Source organism: Elgaria multicarinata, chromosome 4, assembly GCF_023053635.1.
Source record: "Elgaria multicarinata webbii isolate HBS135686 ecotype San Diego chromosome 4, rElgMul1.1.pri, whole genome shotgun sequence".
In the NCBI taxonomy this organism is placed as follows: Eukaryota; Metazoa; Chordata; class Lepidosauria; order Squamata; family Anguidae; genus Elgaria; species Elgaria multicarinata.
In genome coordinates, this window is record NC_086174.1 from 58,650,670 (window position 1) to 58,673,684 (window position 23,015).

The window sequence follows — 23,015 nt, forward strand, 5'->3', positions numbered from 1 at the left end:
TTGACAGACACACTAGAAATGATTTTGAAGGAAATATTATTGCACACTTCCCATTCCCTGATCAGTGAGAAATTCCAGGGGTATTGCTTCTCAGACTGTGGTTTCGTTTGGAAGAGATATATGGCACTTTTGAGTATGCACTTTATTTGTAAATATGCAAGTAGAGCATTAGTGGAAGCAAATAGTATGGACCAGAATAGGATTTATTCCAACTCTCAGTTCAGCGCTCCTGCTAGGACCTTTGTCTTGTCTGGATTAAGCCTCAGTTTATTAGACCGCATCTAATCCATTATTGCAGCCAGACATTAGTTCCATACTCTCTCTGCTTTCTTGGCATCAGATGAAAAGAAGAGAGAGAGCTGAGTATAATCCACATATTGAAGACACCCAAATTTCAATCCTGGGATGAACTCTTTGAGTGGCTTCATGTAAATATTAAATGGCCTGTGGTGTCCTTCATGTTGCTATGTTGTCTTCCTATGCTAACAGCTAAACAATTGAGCGGGAGTCCACCACCACCTTCTGGGACTCAAGTACAATTGGTGCCACTGCTAAGCAGTGCACCCATTTCCCTTCTCAGATGGAAGGACACCATGGCTAATGATAATGAAGGCTGCTGAGAGGTCCAGCAGAAACAACAGGGGCACTCTCCCCCATCCTGGGGAAGATCATCCCTGGAGATCATGAACCAAGACAACCAAGGCAGTTCCTGTTACAAAATCAGTCCTTAGCCCAGATTTAAAAGGATCTAAAGTTAGCCAGTAAAGTACTTTCTCATGCTAAAGAAAAGAAGAGGTAGATAGCAATTTCTCTGATTAGAGTTTCATTTTGTTTAGAGTGACCAAAATGTAGACAAAAATAGGAAAGAAGTCTTGGGCTGTTTGCAAATGAGGTCAGAAAGATCACAGCAGCCAGGAAACACTGGCTCTCTCGTTCTTTCCAAGTTTGGGAGTTGTCTGTTTTATCTTATGTGTTCTGTATCATTTATTCTGAACGTAATAAAAACCAAGAAAAGGCAAGAACGCTTCCTGCTCATATGGAGCCTTGATACCCTTTTGCTCCAGCTTCATATTATGTTTGGTTACTAGGGAGTTGTGCTTAATATATAAAGCCTCCAGCAGATGCAGATGCAGTCAAGTCTTAAGTGCTTCAGACTGTGCAGTGAGAACCCCTTCTCTCCTCCTCTAGCCCTACCATAGAACCTCATATTCCTCTGTCTGGCTCCCATTTTAGACATACTTTGGAATGGACGTGTCGGCTGTTGAAGATCCAGTTCAAAGAAGAGCCCTAGAGACGATGATAAAGACATATGGACAAACCCCTCGCCAGCTGTTCCACACCGCACATGTCAGCAGACCTGGATCCAAACTCATTATGGAAGGAGAACTCCCTGCTGCTATGGGATTATTAGTGCAGTTTGCTTTCAGAGAAACAAAGGAGCATACTAAAGAGATTGTATATCCGGTATATCAATGCGATTCATAAGGCTACTCAATTTAGTTTGTGTCAACTGATGAACCTTGCTTTGTGTATCTATTACAAAAAAAGTATATTTTGAATATTGGGTTGGGTCCAGTTTTAGTTATATCTAGAGTACACCCATTGAAATCAATGGTGCTTGTGTTAATCCTATTTTAAGTCCCATTGATTTCAGTGGGTCTACTCCAAGTATGACTATATCTGGATCCAACTCATTTTTTTTTTGTAGAAATAACTTGGTAAGGGAATATCTGGAAGGGAATTTATCATTTTCCTAAAGCTTCTGTCAAAGTATGTGTATGTAGAGGCTGTGATTTAACCGCTACCTTGTATTTTCCACCACACTGTTTTCCTTGGGCAAGGAGGCTTTTTTGCTGGACTGTAGAGCATCTTCCATGCTTCAGGATGCTCGTTCATTTAATTGTAATGCCCATGTATTTTTCTATAAGGAGCTTTAGCAATGTTTTACCACCAGAGAGGTCAAGCCCTTTTTCTTTATTGAAAATGTTTTTTAAAAGCTTTCACTAACGTTCTTCAAATATTGTCACTAATTTTTACTTTTTTGCTTATAAGTGAAGCATTTAGTAAAGAATTTTGTACTAAAATCCAGGATTAGATCTACTATATTTCTTTTATCCAGGAAGCCAGTTATTTACTCAAAAAATCAAAAGATGAATCTGATGTGACCTACTCTTGGCCTAGGTTGGACATCATGATCCCAGTCCAATAGGCCATTGTTTACTAACCTGAGAACAAGCCCTGTGCTTCTGCACTGCCTCCCCCACCCCAATCCCACTGCTTTTATCCTTGCACCAAGCTTCATCCACACTTTCTTTGTTTCTAGAATCATCATTTTCCATTGGGAAACTGCTTTAAGAGCTTCCTCAGATATGGACAAGGATTGTCTTTTCCCAGGCTGATAAACTATGGTTTATCAGCCATAAACTATGGTTTATCAGACTAGGATTGTTATTTATGAACTGTGCCTTTCAGTCTTATGCAGTTCTGTACCTCCTATCTTTCCTTTTGGTCTTGGTTTAGTACCCTAATTGTAACTAAAGTTAATTTTTTCTGTAGATAAATAGCTATCTAATATTAATTTATATTAAATAAAATTCCAATCAACTTGACGCTTAAAAGGCTTAATAACAATAGTGATTCTTTAAAATGCCTTCACTGACAGCTGTTTTATTTTGTCGCCTTTGTTCTAGAGTCCTCTACCCTGGATCAAAGGCTTAAAGTGGGGGGAATATGTAGGTTCCCCCAGTGCCCCAGATCCTGTGGTCTGCTTCAGCCAGCCACATGGAGAAAGGTTTGGCTCCCTGCAAGCTCTGCCAACCAGAGCTATTTGTGGTTTGTCCCGAAAATTCTGCCTGCTGATGATATATAGCAAAGAGCAAGGTAAGGATGCTAGCTCCTAATAGTCTTGCAGAAGCATTTGAAAAAGAAATTATGAAGGCAACTGCTCTGTTGTCCAGTCTTCCATTCATCCAAAGTTTACAAATGTTTCTGAGGCCTAACTCATATGTAAGGTGACATAATTGCTGTTGAGATCACTAACTGTATGAGTGTAGAACAGTTTGTGAAGTAGCTCCCACTTGAGTTGTAGCAATGTAACCACATCTGCACAATGATCCAGAACCAAGTGGTTCTGCAGAAGTAGCAAAAATCTTTCCCTTATCCATTTGGTATTGCAGCTTCTCACATGGCTTGAGGTCTTTGTACAGTCATGCAGCTCTGATTGCATGTGAACTGGTTATAATAACTGTTTAACAAAGGTTGATGACTGTGTGTGTGTGTGTGTGTATCTATCTATCTATGAAACTGAAGGATTTTAAAGGTTTCTATTCTACGACAGCTTCAGTGTTTGAGATATGGATACACAGAATATGAACAGCCCAGTTAACTAAAGTTAAAAATGACCATATTATTTAAGGCTTAAAATGGGAGTTGTGAAAGACTTAACTGGAGACACCTGTTTGTTGCTTAAACATGCTAACAGTAATTGTAAAACTCAAAAATAAGTACACAATGTGTGACTTTCCTTGTAGGGTAGAATAGCATGCATTTCCTGTTTGATCTGAATGTCTTTTCTATTGTTGTTGTTATTATAGGTGTTAGAAGCATGCACAGTACAGCTATCCAGTGGTCAGCGATTCTCAGTTGGGGTTATGCTGACAATATCTTGAGACTAAAAAGCAAGCAAAGTGAACCCCCACTTAACTTTATACAGAGTTCACAGTTTCATCAGGTAAATCTTTTGAATTCTCTGCTCCCTTAAAGTAAAGAATTCAGTGTTGGGGGGAAATTAAATAGTTATCACTACAGCAAAAAAATTAAATAGTTAGTCCCCTGCAGCAAAAACAGCACAGCCTGGTGGTACTTTTGTGACTAAAGACTAGTTCAGAGGTAGTGAACAGTTTATTAGACGAAGGACAAGCCTTGTGCCTGTACGCTCGTTCCTTCCCCCTCTCCTCCCCTTATGTTCCTCACTTCAGTGCTTCTGTTGTGGTTTATTAAACCACATTTTCCCATTACATTCAAACCAGGATACTGGTTTAATCTGCTTAATAACCAGGATATGAAACCAGAGTCGGATGTAAAGGGAAATACTGGTTAGCAAACCTCAGGTTTGCTTTATTATTATGCAAAAGAAAAAAGGTGGGGAAAGAGCATGTGGGTGCAGTCTTAATTGTTATGTCTGAATTGTCCCTAAGAGATTTATGGCACGAGCTTTCATGGGCTAGAGTCTACTCTGGCTCAGTTCAGACAACATGTTTCTTAGCGGTGGTTTGAGAACTCCACGGTGGAGTTGTTACACCACCATTGAGAAATGCGTTGTCTGGCAGGAAAACTCCACGCAAAGGTGGAGTTTTTTTGGAAAACACTCCACACAGAATATCCACACTGTGCAGAGGAAAGTTCCTCCACAACCGTTGTGTTGTGTGTTGTATGGTGGGCTCCATGGAGTTTTCTGTTGCATTGAGTTGACTTTTCCCACTGGCTACATAGTTTCCTGGCAAGTGCTGCTCTAGGAGAGCTGCCGGGATTGTTTTTTTGTGCAGCAATGGCTGATGGGATAACATTGGGAAGACCGAGGGAGGAGAGAGGGCAGAGGAACTCAATCAAAAGCCATGTCGACTTTTACTCAACTCCACAGTAGCCCAGTCACACAACGGTGGAATTAGAACATGTTGTGTGGGGAGTACCCCCTAAAACTCAACCGTTGAGTGGAGTTTTCATACTGTGTTGATTAACATGTTGTCTGAACTGAGCCATCGTCAAATACATTAAATATTATTCTTAGTTGGCAATTCCATACTTCTGAGCAGTGGGCCACCCATTAGTACACTGGCTTTTCATAGCCTTTTGGATCCACTGTTTAAAATTTCTTTTTGCTGTTCTGTGTGTGCATGCATGCATACTTACGCTACAATAAATCAATAGCTCAAAAGTTCATGTCCTTCACTGGCTTTCCTGGCTCTCTACCTCCTTCCTCTTGATTATATAGATGTAGACAAAGTTGCTAGTATGTCCGTGAGCAAGTCCATAAGAATATGATTCTTCATAAAGGCAGCTGTTGTCATACTACCATGAATGACTAGATACTAACAAGGTGAAGTTAATGGATTCTGATCTGGTGAGCCTATTTACACACAAATGCTGGCTTGCATGAATGCAGTGAGGCTTTTCATAGTTGAGTCGTATTTTCCCCATCTTGCTTTGAAAGCTACTTCTAGCACCTCTACAAGTTATTCATGAAGCTTCTTATGTGGCACAGTATAATGATTTTCAACTTAGGAAACAAAGGATCCCTGTTCTACTCATGAATCAGTACTTGATGCATTTGCACCCTAATTAATCAGTTGTCGCTTTCTCTGTGGCCAAGAGCTATTGCACCTCCCCCTCCCCACAAAAAATGAAAGACAAAACTGCTAAACCAACTAAGAAATATAAACATATAAAGTGTTTATGTTTAAGATGTTTTAAGCATTATGTAAGCCACCTCTTTGAGATCAACACAAGGGCATAAATGTAAAAAAATGATGTTACCGTTTGAATGAATCACCTTTTCTTGTATCTAAGGTAACAAGTTGTGCTTGGGTACCAGACAGCTGTCAACTTTTTACTGGCAGCAAATGTGGGGTCATCACAGCATATATGAACAGATTCACTAACAGTACAGTAAGTAAATGAGAAAGAAACCATAACTCGTTAAAAACCTGGCTGTAGTTTGTCTTTATTTATTTCCCATCTGTAGTCTTGCTTTCCTAACCTCAAAGAAGAAACATCTCTGCTAGAACTGATTTCTCTCCCTCTCCCCACAGTTCTTTTTAACCAAATCACTTTTCTGAATGGGTTCTTAATTATAAGAAAATGTTTTATTTTGACATTGCTTGAATTTCAAACCGCTCCATATCTGAACAGATTTCAGAGCAGTGAACAACAAAAGATACAAAATAAGATCAAAGAATAAAACATCAGGTTAAAATTATAACTACTTAAAAAAAAAACAGAATTCTGGTAAAACCGTGGCCAGTCAGACAAGAAAGGTGCTATTGATGGTGCTATATAAATACATGAATAATAAAACTTTCCTGAAATAGACATGCTTTCAGGAGGTGCTGGAAACAGTAAAGTGTTGGCACATGCCTGACCTGCAAAGGCGGGGAGTTCCACAGGAAAGGAGCTACCACACTGAAGGCTGTTCTCTGGGCAGACTCAGGCCATAGGTCTATGTGGAACCACCAGGAGCAGGCCCTCTGATGACCTCAGGGACTGGGTAGGTTAGTAAAGGAGAAGGCACTCTCCGGTATCCTGGGCCCACATTATTTAGAGCTTTGTACCCAAGAAACAAAACCTTGAATCTAGCCCAGTAGCGAATAGGCAGCCAGTGCAGTTCCCTCAGCAAAGGAGTTGCATGCTGAAAAGGGGCAGTTCCCGACAACAGTGAAGCTGCTGCGTTCTGCACTAGCTCCAGCTTTCAGAGCAGCCTTAAGGGCAGCCCCACATAGAGCACATTGCAGTGATCTAGTCTTGAGGTTACTAGCATCTGTACCACTGTGGCTAAGTTATCCCTGTCCAAGAGATTGGCAGTTTGAGCCGTTGTGACCAGTTGGGCCTCTGGCGATAGCAATGGATCTAGGAGTATTATTATTTATTTATTTAGCACCATCAGTGTACATGGTGCTGTACAGAGTAAAACAATAAAATAGCAAAACCCTGCCGCATAGGCTTACATTCTAATAAAATCACAAAACAATAAGAAGGGGAAGAGAATGCACCAAACAGGCACAGGGTAGAGTAAAACTAACAATAGAAAAGTCAGATCAAAATCAAGTTTTAAAAGCTTTAGAAAAAAGAAAAGTTTTTAGCTGAGCTTTAAAAACTGCAATTGAACTTGTAGTTCGCAAATGTTCTGGAAGAGCGTTCCAGGCATAAGGGGAAGCAGAAGAAAATGGATGAAGCCGAGCAAGGGAAGTAGAGACCCTTGGGCAGGTAAGAAACATGGCATTAGAGGAGCGAAGAGCACGAGCGGGGCAATAGTGTGAGATGAGAGAGGAAAGAGAGGAAGGAGCTAGACTGTGAAAAGCTTTGTAGGTCAACAGGAGGAGTTTATATTGGATTCCGAGGTGAATTGGAAGCCAATGAAGAGATTTCAGAAGTGGAGTAACATGGTCAGAGCGGCGAGCCAAGAAGATGATCTTAGCAGCAGAGTGGTGAACAGAAACCAAAGAACTGATGTGAGAAGAAGGAAGGCCAGTGAGAAGAAGGTTGCAGTAGTCCAATCGAGAAATAACCAATGCGTGAACAAGAGTCTTGGCAGAAGAGACAGACAAAAATGATTGAATCCCAGCAATATTATACAGGAAAAAACGACAGGATTTAGCTACTGCCTCAATATGAGGAATAAAGGAGAGCGAGGAATCAAATATAAAGCCAAGACTACGAGCTTCCTTGACTGGAGTAAGTGTAACATCATTGACAGTAAGAGAGAATGAGAGAGGAGGAGAAGGTTTAGGAGGAAAAACAAGCAATTCAGTCTTTGCCATATTAAGTTTCAAACGACGATGAAGCAACCAAGCTGAGATATCTGAAAGACATGCCGAGATACGATCATGAACATCAGGAGAAAGTTCCGGAGATGAAAGATATAATTGTGTATCATCAGCATACAGATGATATTGGAGACCATGAGATTGAATAAGATTACCCAAGGACAACATGTATAAAGAAAACAACAACGGGCCAAGCACCGAGCCTTGCGGAACCCCTACCGAAAGGGGAAAAGAAGAAGACGAGCTGCCATTAGCCAACACGTTGAAAGAGTGACCCGCTAGATAAGAGGCAAACCAGTTATAGACGGAGCCACAAAATCCAAGGCCCATACATGTACCTGATCTTTCAAGGGGAGTGCCACCCTATCCAAAACAGGAAATGAGGCTATCGGGAACTACTCACCCACAGGACTTCCGCCACGCCAGGATTCAGCTTTAATTTATTGGCTCTCATCCAGCCCATTACACATGAAGCAGGAGAGCCATGATCAGATCACACAACATTATATTTAATTATTATTATTTTAAAGCAGCTGCAGAAGGTTACAAACTTGATGGGAACAGGGATGCTGAAAGAAAAGGTGTACATTGATGGTGCTCTATAAATAATAATAATAATACACCCTTTTCCTTCTGCCATTTGTGTAATAATTGCCAAACTCCCCCCCCCTCTCCTCGGCTACCGGTATATTTTCTGCTGTGGGGATAATAGCAGCTTGGAACAGGCAATTTCATTTGACAAAGTGTGTGTGTGGGGGGGGGGGAGAGTTAAAACACACACACCTGCCACTGTTCCCATCAAATTTAGGGCCCCTCTCTGGCTGCTTTAAAATAAAATGTGAATGTTAGGTGATCCAATCATGGATCTCCTGCATTGCTTGTAGTTTAATCCTCATCCATAAGATTGTGTGGACTAAATCTGATAGTTGTTCTCCAGCTTGGTAAAGACATGAACATTAGATAAATTGTTCTCAGGAAGATACTATTGACAGATCAGGCATAGGCTTATTCCCATTGAAATTAATGTTGGTTGAATAATATCCTGATTAATAATGTGTTTCCTATGTTCCTCACTCTGAGAACTTGGTAAACAAAAGCAGTCCTATTCAGTGCTCAAAAAAAGTGATTGCAATATGGGCTTATACTTGGTGTATAAGTACATTTTACATCAATGTGAGAATTTCTCTTATTGCTGCTCAGGTGTGTCCCTCTGTAGAATTCAACCATCTTTATGGGAGCCCCATAGCTCTGGCATCTCTATGTACCACAAACTGCATGCAGTACAGCTTCTGTGCCTAGTCAGCTCCTTGAGATGAAGCCATATGGTGTGACAGCATGTTCACTAGCATCTGTTTTGGCTTCTGTTCCCATCTGAATAAGAGTTTAGACCCTCAAATTTTGTTCCCCAAAAGTTTCGCAGCGGAATAACTTAATTCAGTTCAGTGTAAGAAATATTGAGCAACTGTTCATCTTTCTGTATGTGTTACAGAAGTATATACACTGCAATTCTGAATACTTTGTACTTCTATTTCTATCTATAATACCAGTGCAGTATGCTAAAATGTCAGTGTAGTGCTTTGATTTGTGACATTGTGTGAGCGCAGTAGATTATTCATATACCTAAACATTTATTTACTGGCACAAGAAATCTTAGGGTTGGCATATTAATGGGCTGTTGAAGTCTAGCAAGCCCTACTTCTGGTACTCTAACAAAACATTGTTGTGACTAGTGTATCTAGAGAAACTGTTAGGTTTTGTCTGTCACCTCTGCCTTCTGTCATTATCAGCTTTTATTATGATGATTCTGCATCTTAATTAGCTCTCTGTCTTTTAACAGAGGAAAAGGTGGAATTAAATAGTAATGCTGGGTGAAGTTGTTTTCATCTCGCTGATGTTTGTGTTTAACTATAGCAATGTAAAGGACACATCCGCTGTGGAATTACTCAAGTAACAATGTGTGCTGCAAAACAGGGCAGCTGCATAGAGCTTTCCCCTGTGCTAATAACTATGTGAGTGATCTGAAGAAGCTACCTTTCACAGCTAATACCATACTACTGATTGTTTGTCAGCCAAGTACTCTGTTTTAAAGAAAAGCAGTGGAAACACTTTTAACCTGAGTCTTGAGCAACCCTCACTTAACGTTCTTTGTAGTTGAAATGGAAAAACACAATTGTACAGAATAATAGCCCAGTTCTAGACAAATCTACTCAGAAGTCCTACTGAGTTCAATGGAGCTTAGTCCTAAGTAAGTGAGTATAGGGTTGCAGCCTAAAAGTTATAAAATGGTATACTGATTCAAGCGAAAATAGTTATTAATTAATATATATATATATATATATATATATATATATATATATATCCCCCAAGTCTAGCTTCAAACCTCATATTTTCCCCTGCATGTCTCCCCCACCCCGCCTTTCCATTTAGTAGAGTTTGATCTTATTGAGATCTTGTTCCTTTTCAGCCTTCTGAGATTGAAATGGAATCTCAGGTGCATCTGTATGGTCATACTGCTGAGATCACCAGCTTGTTTGTCTGCAAGCCCTACAGTATAATGATAAGCGTAAGCAAGGATGGAACCTGCATCATTTGGGATCTGAACAGGTACAAATATCTTTAAATAATTACTTTCGTTATCTCGAGTTCTGAATTTTAAAGACAGAAAAATAATTTAGGATTGATTTGGTCTGTTTCATTCATCATAAAATGAATAATGTTTAAACCTTGTATCTATCCCACCTTTACAGCACCTATATAAAATTTAAAGTAATATATAAAATAAAAAAGTAATGGGATATTCAAAATTGATATTGTTGTTGATATTGGAGCATTTAACAACATGTTTAATGCCATAGACTTTACATTTGTAAACTAAACTCAATTGCTAGTAGTCTTGAAAGCTAATCCTCTAATCTGATTCTTACAGGCTCTGCTATGTGCAAAGTCTTGCTGGACACAAGAGTCCTGTAACAGCGGTGTCTGCTAGTGAAACAACAGGGGACATTGCAACCGTTTGTGATTCAGGTAAGCTGCCTTATGAAGATCAAACAATGTAGAGTTATAACCTTAATAGCCACAAAGGCCTCATTTTGATGAGCACAGGATGGAAAGCACATTGCTCTTATTCTCAGTAGTATGAGGAAACAGGCTCTGCTCCGTCAGTGTTACACAGTGGAGCCAACCGTCCCTAAAACCTGTTCCTTCAGTGCTTGGAAAAACATATTTCCAGGTGTGGGGTGCGGGATTGAACCAACGTCATCCATGAGGGAGGTTTGTTCCCTGCCCCTCTCCAGGCTCCCACTGTTACTGGTAGTGTGAATGGGATTGGGAAGGAACTCATGTGACAGATCTCTATTTCGATAAAATAGAGGTGCACAGCTGTGCAAGGGCAAAGGAAAGAATAAAAGCTCCCTGTTTACAACTACAGAATGCGCAGTTTCGGATATGTGGAAATGTTCCAAAGAGGGGAGAAATGGATTGGAACAGAGGCAATGGCTGAATAGGAAAAATGGGGGGATAGGGGGGGAAACGGCTCAATTTATCTTGAGGAACAAAAATCCCCAATAATCCTGGACAGTGTCAGAAGCCTCCCTATGAGAGTATCCCACCACCCCAATTTCGCCCCATTCTAGCAAACTGTCAGGGAGTAATAGCTCCCACTCACTTTATACCCACTGTTCCATGTAGAACCCAAAATCCCAAGATAGAGCTCCATCCAACGAGCGTTTTATTACACGCTCATTACTGGGCACTCACAGAGTTTGCTCAGGTCCCTCACATGACGTTGTCTGCCTCCTGCCCCTTCTGACCTTCCTCATGCAACAAAAAAACCCCTCATTAAGTCCATTTTTTAAAAAACTTGGAATTCCTGCTCTCTCCTGCTGTGTGCAGGAGAAGCAGCGCCATTAGAACAGCGGAGTCAATGGGCCTCATGCTCGTTTTGTACTTCCTCTTTTGAAAATAGGAAGTAACTGAGGAACGAAAACACCGGTTGAGAAGTAAAGGTAGAGAGCATGTTAACCCCCGGTGTGATGGAGCTTTTATTCAGGGCAGGATCTGAAGGCTTGTTACCCACCCCTCTCCAGGCTCCCCCTACTGCGTTGTGGGAATAGGAGTGAGAAGGAACTAATGCTGCAGATCTCTACTTTGATAAACAGGAGATGCGCAGCTGTGGATCAGCAAAGTAAAGAATAAAAGCTCCCTCCAGAAATGTGCAGTTTTGGATATATAATGGGGTGCACTAATGCATGCAGCATCACAGAAGCTAAATCAACACAACTTCGGAGAAGCAAAGTTAAGGCAGCAATAAAGAAGCGCCTAATTATGCCACTCGATGGAATGGGAAAAGAAGTGATTGCGGAAGGGAGGGAGAAGGGGCAGCCCCACCCCTTGGCCATGCCCAGGATTTAATACAGAGGAAAGGGGTACATTGCAGAGGAAGTGCCATGGTGGCAGCTTCAACTAAAAAGAATGTATTAAAAAGACTCTGAAATACTGTGATTTTTCAAGGGGGAAGTAGCTGGTTAAGTGCGTGCTGGCCACGATGTAATCTGTCACAAAGGACCTGACAATGCACCCAGAGAATTGCCAAAACATGAGTAATTCAAGTATCAGTCCCTCTAATAATGAACTCAAGTGGTTGAGTGCTTATTAGTTTGGAAGTGAAATGGGGCCACCTAATAAGGTACTCGTTTCTACAGATTTAGGGGGCTTCCCAGGTGTACAGAAATATTAAGTCTGTAAAAAATTTTTAAAAAAAGTTTTGTTTGTTTTTTTACAAATCCTAACAGCTTGAAGAGGATCTGCAGCTTCCAGAAAGTAGAGCAATTGGAGGTGTCAGTGGTGGGGCAGGGTAAAACTGGAGGTGGGCAGGGGGAATCAGAATAATAGAATAGCAGAGTTGGAAGGGGCCTACAAGGCCATTGAGTCCAACCCCTTGCTCAATGCAGGAATCCACCCTAATAATAAGAGGGAATTAACCTGCTCAAGCCCTTGTAGGGAGGAATTTGGGTTGGTGCACGATGAAGTTAAACTTCCCTCCCTGCACTTATGCAGGGATGTTTTAAGAGGAAGGAAAGGGAAAAAAGATAAATTTCCCCCTTCCTGCTCTCCAGACCTCCCACCCCCATATAGGTATAAAATGTTCAGGCTCAAGCCTAGCATTCCAAAAGCATTCCTCTATCAAGCTACAGGTACTCTATCAGGTTAAGGTAGTAAAATGTGTATCTGTGTTGGCGCTGCCTTATATCAGGCAGATTATTTGTCCATGTAGCCCAGAGCTGTCTGCAGGGGCTGTCCAGGGACTCAGACAGAAGTCTTTTCCACCAACTGCTACCTATTAGTATAGCAGAGGAAGGCCACTGGGTGGGGAGATAACAATGCCTTTTTCCTCCCCTTTGGAAAACCCTCCCTCCGCTTCAATGCCTTGAACCAGGATTGCTGTTCCAGGCTGACTAGATCCCTGAATAGTTGTTGTTCTTTTAGGGGCTGGGGATATATAGCTCAACAACATCTTGTTTCAGGACTCACCTCTGCAGTATGTTTACCAGCAGAGTATCACACTGTTGGAATAATCTAGCAATGATTACCTAGATGGACTGTTCGTCCAAATAGTTAAGGAAAAAGCCTTAACTATTTGGAGAAATGGTCCATTTCGCTTATCATTGTCTGTAGGGACTGCTGGCAGATCTCCAGGCTTTCCCAGCCCTCGAGATGTTGGGGATTGAACTTGGGACCTTCTGCATGCAAAGCATATTCTCAACCACTGAGCTGAAGCCCTGCCCTAAAGGGCAGAGACTGAGGTCCTTCTTGAGACACATCAACCAAGACTGGCCAAATAAAAGGTATCAGATGGGACCCAAAGAGCCCCTCGCACTTGCCAGGTGTTTCTAATAGAAACTGAAGGTCTGTCAAGCTTTCCTTCTAGCTGCAGCCCATTATATTCTATTGAATACTATTCCAGTGTCCGTCCGTCCCCTGCAACATTCAGCAATGGATTTGAGGTGTGCGTAAGGGGCCTGAAAAGTTATGGGGCTTTGCACAGAACACCATGCACAGCCTTTGAATTCCAAACACCATATTTACTATGCAAGTTCATGTTTGAAACGACAGTATTCTTTGCACACATGAATATGCAAACAGACTCATGTGATCTTGTGGCCTCCCAAAGATTTAATGGCCTAACAGGTTTGAAGGGGGTTGAATTCTCTTGAGTCATAGCTATGACATTTGATTTGTTATCCAAGATATTGTATTATAAAAGCTCTGTAAGGGGGGAATACAAGCTAAAATTGCTTTTGTTAAAATTATATCTCCCGCTTGCCTTCTGATACAAAATAATGGGCAGCATGGGGGTTGCATTAAATTGTTCATTAACTATAGATGCAAAATCAAGACAAATAGCAGTGGTGTTCCCAATACCTCTGAAATGGAATTAAACCTGCAGCGTAGGTGTTGCTAAAAGAGAGGAATCCAGAAGACAGTATGGATTAACTGTAGCCACTGCATGTAGGTTACTGCATGTCTTCAGATTGCATGAAATGATTTATCAGCAAGTCTCTAAAACCCTAGAGCAGGGGTGGATATCCATTTGAGGTCCAGGATCTAGTTTGCACACACACACACACACACACACACACACACACACACCCCTATGGGCTGGATCATATCAGGGCATCAGATCCAATGCTTCGATAAGGGAGCCTGCTTCACTCAGGTTTTCCCCAACTAGGGAAAGCCAGCTCAGTTCCCCTTCGCTCTTCAGTTGGAAAGTGCTGGAGGAGCAAAGGGGACTATCCAGGGAAAGCCCCAAGGAGAATGAAGCTGTCCCCTTCACTCACAGCTTCCAGGCGCACAGGATTTCCCTGACTGGGAAAAGCCTATGCATACTGAAGCCTCCTCTGGCAAGGTTCTTATTAGGATATTGAGAATCTCTTCTACTGCAAATTATCTATAAAAATATAATTGCTTTGCTGGGTCATCCCAAATCTAATCCAGCACTCTGTCTGGAACTGTGTATCTCTGCAGACCTCACAAGGAGATGTAATGGAGAAAGGCCTCTGTTCGTCCTCAAAATCTGGTAATAGGAGTTCTGATCCATCTGAAGAAGAGGAGGGCAGGGCTAGATCTAAAGGGGCTTAATTTTAGGAGAAATCTTTTAGTGGTAGAGGCAATTTGACAATGGAGCCAATTACTGGGTTTGGGTGACAGATAAGTGTCTTCAGGCAGAGGCTGGAAAGCCATCAATTAGGGATGCTATAGCTCTGAATTTTCTGCATTGAGCAGAGGGTGGATTAGATGGCCTTCAGGGCTCCTTCCAACTCTGATCCTGGGAATATAGAAATTCAGTTTTGTTTGTTAATTTAGTGAAGTAATGGTCAAATAATCCTTGTTGTTAGTTTGCCCACTAGGAATAGGCTCCAGATAGCCTACATTTTCTTCCAGATGTTTAGAGAAAACTGTGGTAAGGTGATCTAGTACATTTGTGGAAGTAAGGCTGAATAATCCTCCGAGCTCACTGGGACACTGGTCCAGAAGACAGTTTCCTGTGTTTCCGTGAGAGCTTTCCCTGGAAAACCCAGATACCTTTCTCCAAAACCCCAGATACCTTTCTCCAATAAGCACAACCTAGGAAGCAATGTGCACCGCATAGCTTGCATTAGCTATGGGCTTATCTTTCCATCAGCTGAGCTAATACCTTGCATGTCTTTTCTGGGGGAATTTGAAATAGAAGTTTCCTGTTTCTGGTTTTTAATGTATCCATTTTAATTGATGTTTTGTTTTAATATTACTATAAGCAGCCTTGACAAGTTGCTTGTATCTGAAAAAATCATATACAAATATTTGAAATGAAGAAATACATTAAAAATGTTTGAAATCCTCAAACGTAGGGAAATTTCAGGGTACGCCTACATTGACTAAGAAGTTTCCCTGGTGTCCAGTAGCATCTTCAGGGTTTTTTTTTTTTTTTTGGTGGTAGCTGCTTATGAGTTGCATTGCCTGATGAGAATGATATTGGTTTTTATTACATGTGGGTTTTTGTTTTTTCAAACATTGTTACTGCCAGAAAATATTATATAATTCACTGCTTCTATATGATTGGATAAGAGTCCCTCATTCTTTTAATCCTTTTAGTTGTGTGGTCTTTGGACTAATATATTGCTTAGTCTTAATTGTGATCTGAACAGTTTTCTCCCTTTCTCAAAATACTAGAACCCGGGGTCATCCCATGAAGCTGATTGGTGAGAGATTCAGGACAGATTAAAGGACATACTTCTTCACACAGCACATAGTTAATTTATGGAATTTGCTCCCACAAGTCATAGTGATGGACATCAACTTGGAGGGCTCTAAAGGGGGGGGGGGGGTAGATAAATTCCTGGAGGAGAAGGCTATCAATTACTACTACTTCTAGTAGGTATGTGCTACCTCCAGTAGCAGAGGCAGCAAGCCTATGTACACCAGTTGTTGGGGAACATGGGTGGGAGGATGCGGTTGCACCCGTGTATTGCTTGTGGGTTTCTGGTCAACAGCTATTTCACCACTGTGAGGACAAAATGCTGGACTAGCTGGACCTTGGTTTGATTCAGCATGGCTCTTCTTATGTTCTTATGATTTTATTTTATAAGGTATTATTTCTTTTCTATTTCAGTTGGTGGCGGCAGTGATCTCAGACTTTGGACAGTGAACGGTGATCTTGTGGGACATGTGCACTGCAGGGAAATTATATGCTCTGTTGCTTTCTCTAACCAGCCTGAAGGAGTCTCTATCAATGTTATTGCTGGAGGACTAGAAAATGGAGTTGTAAGGTGAGTGGTTATAATAGATCATTTTCCTTTTTGGTTGTAAGTGCTGCTTATAAAATGTAGAGCCCTCTTCTGAAACTACCATACTTTTCTTTCCAAACATCTGTTTTTAAGACATATTTCTGAAGATTTCTGTGGAGCAATGAGAACAACACCCTCTATATTTCTACAGTGACCCTACTTTCGTAGTTTTATAACTGTATAAGGAGAGGGGGAGCACTTGCTTCGGAGGGGATATTCTTGCAGCAGATGAAAAAGCCTTTTTGCTCTTTAAAAACAAAAACCAGGAGACATTTGCTCTAATGCTGTAGAGGGGGAGCACGTACTGTCCAAAGAAAAAAAATCTTTTTAAAACGTTATTGAAATGGCAGGTACTCCTATAAGGAGCGCATAGCACAACTTCTTCTTTTCCATTTTATGTAACTGTGCATTTTAAAACGTAATTTTAAACTTGAAATTATTCCAAAACTATTTATTCTGTGTGTGAGAGAGGGACAAGCTTACTGACTCATGGGCACAATAGACGCTGGAATATCTTCCATATGAGGAAAAGCTAACATGTTTGGGGCTTTTTAGAGTTAAAAAAAAAGACAACTGGGATAGAGAAGGAGATGGTAAAAGTTTATAAAATTATGCATGGTGTGGAGACAGTAGAGAGGGAGAAATGTTTTTTTGTATTTAATAGAACTTGAGATCATCCAACCAAACTGATTGGGAAGTACATTCAGGGTAGACAAAAGAAAGTATTTCAAACAATCATTTATAGAATTAGCTTCCACAAAATGGTGTGATAGCCACTAGTTTAGATCCCTATCAAAGGGTGTTCAACACATTCCTGGGGCTATTGATCACTATCGGACTTCCCAGTAGCATTTAGCTGGCCACATTTAGAAACAGGATGCTATCATAGATGAGCCTCTGGTCTCATCCAGCAAGCTTCCTTCTAATACAAGTATAAAATCTATACCTGTATTAGACCATCAGGGTTATACTTCTGAGGTCTAGATTGAGTTTTAAGAGAGCACTGCTACAAAACTGAACAAAAATGAATGTATGCATTAAAGTCAGTGAAAGTACTACAATACTCTCTCCAAATCTGTAAAAAGCTGTTTATGTAATTAGAAGACTCCTGCCATATATAACTTGTCTTTTCTTTTTCTTAGACTGTGGAGTACGTGGGATTTGAAACCTGTGCGGGAAATTACATTTCCTAAATCAAATAAACCCATTGTGAGGTAAAAAAAGAAAAGAAATCATTTTATAGCATATAGCAATTTACTGTATACCCGTACACACACAAAAATCTGCATAGAGAAGAACGCTTAAAATCTGCTTTGCTTATCTTTAGAGTTTCTTTTAAAATTCTGGACTTCATAATCCAGGAGGAACACTTGATATGACTTTAATAATAGTGAACACTATTTAATATGAGATTAAGCTATTAATCTTCCTTATTAAATGTCTTCCTTATTAAAATATGCAACACATAATTTCCCCGCTAGATTTGAAACCGGTGGCTCCCACTTTTAGCCAAAGGAAAATACACTGTGTGAGTGTGGTGCCTCTTTATAAAACATAAAGAAAGTGCTGATTCTTACAGTTGTCTTTGTAATGTAGTTGTTGCTTCCATTTCGTTGGATTCTGTGCTACTCGGGTAATGTTTAAAATGGCAAAGGCCACATAAGATGAGTAGATGTTGTGGTTGCTTCCATGCCAGTGTAGTAGAAAGAGAAATAAAATAATTCTTGTGGGTGCATTAAAGCACAGTTTTAATCTGGCTAAATGGGCACTCTAGCACAAGAGGCAGCAGGAGGAGCACACAGATTCTAAATTTTTTTTTAAAAAAATAAACCAAGAGTTGGAATATGTGGCAGTTTTTCTTGGTACATACTTTTTGTGTGAGTGTAACTGCTGCTGCAAACATTCTTAACCTCATGCATTCACTGGATTCTACTCTAAATGTTGTCTTAAGAAAAGTTTTTTGTTTTTTTAAAAAATGAGGACAATCGATAAGCTGTTTTCTTTCTCTTGCCGCACCCCCTTCCTCTTTTTAAGGAGCATCCTTAGGCCTTCAAAATGTTCCATATGCCATGTAGATGTGACAGAATTGTTTTGTTTGTAATTCTTTACAGCCTTACATTTTCCTGTGATGGTCATCACTTGTACACAGCAAATAATGAAGGAACTGTAATTGCTTGGTGTCGCAAGGACCAACAGCGCTTGAAGCTCCCCATGTTTTACTCATTCCTTAGCAGCTATGCGGCTGGCTGATGACTCTTCATGCTCTTTGGCCTTGGTTCCTTCAGAAGCACTTTCAATCCAGACTAGATCATAGAGCCTCTCTCATTTAACTAGATTTTGAAATACATTTAACATATTTATGATAAGTGAGTAGGTCAATGATACATCAGTGAAGGACTGCTATGTATGCTCATGCACCAAATTTATAAAACATATCATGGATATAGGAAAGTTCTGGCCTGCCGTTTTTGGTACCAGGTGAGTGGTAGAAGCGCTAACAAAGAAGTTTAAATGCTGCAATGTATAATGTAAAGAATATTTTTACGGATCATTTCGTGGACGTGTATATTCTAAATCCTGAAGCACTAGTTGTGACTTTTGCTCCTTTGTGATGTAAAGAATAAAATAGAATTAAAATACTTCAAAGGTTTATACAAAAACAAGTCAGTGTTTGTGTGTAACTTATTAGTAGATTGCAGTACACCTTACTCTAGAATAATATAACTATCACCAGTGTTTTCAAACTCAAAAATGCTTTTTGGAGAAGTAAATTAACTCAGTAGGTGTCTCTGCACCATCACTGATAAAATACTGGCATTATAGTTCTATGAAATGTGATATTCTGTGCACTTTACTTACTGTCTTCTTAATTCATAACAGATCATCAGTCTATAACAGGTAAAGTACATATACCTGTAGTTCTAATAGGGGAAATTGTGACAATATGAAAAAAATACAAATATGTTCTTGCAAAATAATTTAAGTGTGGGCCTGTTCAGATGACACACTAAACCATAGTTTGGCCACTAACCCTTTTGCAGTAATTGGTTAGTGAGCATGTTTAAATCACAGTTATGTAGCCACCATGGTTAGGAATGGTTCACATGACACTCTAAGTCAGAATGCTTAGCTCAAAATGCTTAACTACTGTGGCTTACCGTGTCTCCTGAATGGGGTCAGTGTGTATTCATGCAGTCGTGTGTGAACATGCACACGCACACACATGTACACATGCTCTGAATACCGAGTGTCTTGTGGTTTACACTCTGGAGGTCAAGAATGGGAAAATGCAGTAAGAAATGTGCTTCTGATAGTCATATCACAATTTTCATAATTTTATGACTTGTGGGGGGAGTTTCATTATGACAATTTGGCTAACATTTTGAGCAACTCAATTCAGCTCAAATATATAATGTCCTCCAAAACTATTATTACGATCTGTGTGGTTTTTTTCAAATGTGGGGAATCGTGCTGAAAAAATATTTATTTTTTTATTTTATTAAAACAGATAAAAGTTGGCTTAAATATTTCATATAATTGCAATATTAACCATGTTATTCTGTCTCCCCAGGGGAAAATTACACAGGATTGTATTCCAGACTTATTTATACTTAAACCTGATTTGCACATAACACTAAGCCATCGCAGGTTAATTAACCATTCCATAACCCACACCGCCCAAATTTGCACAATAAGCCATGGTGTGCATCCACTGCGGCTTGCATATTCAGAATGGCAGCTGGCATGTGCTGCAAAGACCCACACTGGCTTAGTGTTGCATGCAAACTGGCCCTTAGAGTAGACCACTGAAATCAATGAGACTTAAGTTAGTCATGAACAAATTAGAGCAAACCCCTTAAAACTGATGGTAAGTATAACTAAATATGGATCTAACTCATGATCCGGAATTCCACAGAGATGCAATGATTAATACATTTTCTGGATTCCACTTCTTCAATTTAAATCTTCCTTTCAGTATTAACTTTGCATGTGTATCCTTAAAAACAGTGTACCATGAAAACTGTAGCTGGTCATCTTATCATAAATATGCAATCTGTATCCTTGCCCTGATAATTCCAATACAGAATTGTAGAAGTCTTTCCTTTAAAATATGGGAATTTTCTGATTAATCAAGAATCTAAAAGAGCACAACAGGCATGAGGAATCTGTTGTGTGGATATATGCATGTCTATGCCCAATCCTCGAAAGTCTTGCATGAACTTCCATTACAGCCTATGGATCTCCACATATAAGACTTCAAAGTAAGCAGGCATTTTGGTGCATGTTTTAATTATGTTTACCATGATCTTAAAACTAAACGCTCATATTGCAGTGGTATGCTTCAGTTAACTTCCTTTTTCATTGCTTTCGGGGCATTTTAATCGCTCCTAATTTGGGATATGGAATGTCACTTAAGAAATCTTATTTTTAGGAATAGAAATTATTATAAATCTTAAATATGCAAAACAACTGGCCCTGTTGAAATGCAGTATTTTTATGCAGATACATAAACTTTTTGAATAGAAAAATATTTACTCAGCATGATAACCCTGTTCTGGAAATTTCAAAAACACCTCATGAGGATTATGCACATCTTATTGAATATTCCTGCAAATAATATATTTATAGTATATGTTCACTGCACCTATATTGTTGGGTAATAAAGTATTTATTTCATACAAACTTAGATAAGCCATCAATTTTATAGAGATAAAAACTATGACTGCAATGTATTACATTCTAAGTTTATTTTTCTTTTGAAAACTCATGTCACTTACCTCAGTAATAGTTTTGCTTACATTCTCTCTGTTGCTATCTGTGTTTTAAGATCAGTTAGATGCATAAAACGAATTCTGTCAGGAATGAACTGGAATACTATAAATCTTCAGTGTCATCAGACAAATCTTCTCTGCCCAGAAACTATTGATAACTCTGAGAAATAGCCCAGCTCTCAGCTGTAGCTAGTATCTAAGGTCCACTGTTAGATAGGTTTAACCAGCCAATTTCTTTACACAACCACAAGTGTGCACGTGTGCAAACACACACACACACACACACACAATTTTCTGAATGCATCCCTCTGTCAGATCACCTTGTCAAGATGCAGCGTTGCCACTTTCAATCTGGGTCATTCCATGCCAAATCAACACAATAAATTACAAGTTAACTGCTACATCCTTACTTGAGATGACTCTGTGTTCAATTACAAATAAAGTATACCTGTGTGGTGAATGTTCTGGACCTGCCTCTGCTGCAAGCTACTAGTAGAATTTGTAGAACTGGAACATCAGAAGACATTACAAGAATGGATAACCATTGACAGGTGTGTTCATGACTAAGTCAACGGGTAAATGAATTAATTTGACTGCATTTGAAGGAAACATAATTATCTGAAAGGTCACCATTGTATTGCTAAACTGCAACTTCACCATTTAACATTTCAAAGCACCAGATTCAACCAGGTATGGGCATTCTTCTGGCTGATATTTGAGAAATATATTTGCTTCACTGGAAAATCCACACAAGCCACATTTTATCTGTTTGTTAACTACATTACTTTTGGGACACCTAAACTCCAAGTAATTAGTATATGTATGTTTTTTCAAACTTTATGGAGCATACAGTTTCAATGGTGTACTCTTGCACTAGGTCCTGGGTGACAACACTTAAGATTAAATCCATGGTCATCTCTCTGGTTGGTTCCATGACTAACTGTTCTAGGACACCATCATTTAGGGCATCAAGAAATTTAATCTCTTTGTCATGACTGGAACATGCATATATCCATTCAACACACTTTAATTGAAGTCACCCATTATTACAACACTTTGTTTGGAGACCTCTCTGGTTTCATTTATCATCTCAAGATCACCCTGAACGTTCTGATCTAGGGGATGATACCATGTTACTAGAACTAAATTAGTTTTGGAGCCTAGTCTTGTCACCCACAGCAGTTCTGTAGAGGAGTCTGTTCCTTTTAGGTTTTCTGATCAGCTCAACACTATGCCTACTTTAATGTACAGAGCAACACCTCTTCTAGTACACCCTGGCATGTCATTTCTATATAGATGACATATCCAGAGATGACCACATCCCACTGGTTCTATCCTTCCACCAGGTTTCCGTAATGCCCACTATATCTAGGTTCGCCTTTAAAACCAGTTACTTGAACTCTCCCAATTGGCTTGGAGCGTTCTAGCATTAACATGGAAACACCTAAACATGGTAACCCTCCCCAGTTGCCTCTGGCATGTGCATCTTCTGCTATAGCACTTAGGTCTCTTTGACTAGCTATCATGATTCACCATGTGGTCATAATCTATTTCCTGCCCATCTCCATTTGGGCAATAGGAAACATTTTCATCTTCATCCCTTAGGGATGATTCAACCCAAAATAGATGCTTCCCAGCTCCTGCAGCTTTCCCCCAAGGTTCAGTTTAAAAGCTGCTCTGCATCCTTTTTGATGTTTAGTGCCAGCAGTCTGGTTCCATTTTAGTTCAGGTGGAGCCTGTCCCTATTGTACAGGCCCGGTTTATTCCAAAACATTCTGCAGTGCCTAACAAATTTGAACCCGTCCTCCCTGTGCCACCATTTCATCCACATATTGAAACCTCAGCTTCACTTGTCTAGCTGGACCTGTGCGTAGAACAGG

The 23,015-nt window shown here is 40.0% G+C and overlaps 1 protein-coding gene across 1 annotated transcript in view; it reads left to right on the forward strand.

Annotated features, from left to right (window-relative positions):
• LYST (lysosomal trafficking regulator) overlaps nucleotides 1-19,012 on the forward strand; it is a 116,478-nt gene extending 97,466 nt beyond the window's left edge. Inside the window, exons 44-52 of the mRNA XM_063124348.1 lie at nucleotides 1,234-1,464; nucleotides 2,691-2,880; nucleotides 3,594-3,730; nucleotides 5,566-5,664; nucleotides 10,003-10,142; nucleotides 10,465-10,562; nucleotides 16,189-16,345; nucleotides 17,506-17,577; nucleotides 18,475-19,012. Of these exons, the coding sequence (XP_062980418.1) occupies nucleotides 1,234-1,464; nucleotides 2,691-2,880; nucleotides 3,594-3,730; nucleotides 5,566-5,664; nucleotides 10,003-10,142; nucleotides 10,465-10,562; nucleotides 16,189-16,345; nucleotides 17,506-17,577; nucleotides 18,475-18,613 (1,263 nt within the window). The 3' untranslated portion in view covers nucleotides 18,614-19,012. The remainder of the gene's footprint in view (nucleotides 1-1,233; nucleotides 1,465-2,690; nucleotides 2,881-3,593; nucleotides 3,731-5,565; nucleotides 5,665-10,002; nucleotides 10,143-10,464; nucleotides 10,563-16,188; nucleotides 16,346-17,505; nucleotides 17,578-18,474) is intronic.
• The last annotated feature ends 4,003 nt before the right edge of the window (nucleotides 19,013-23,015 follow it).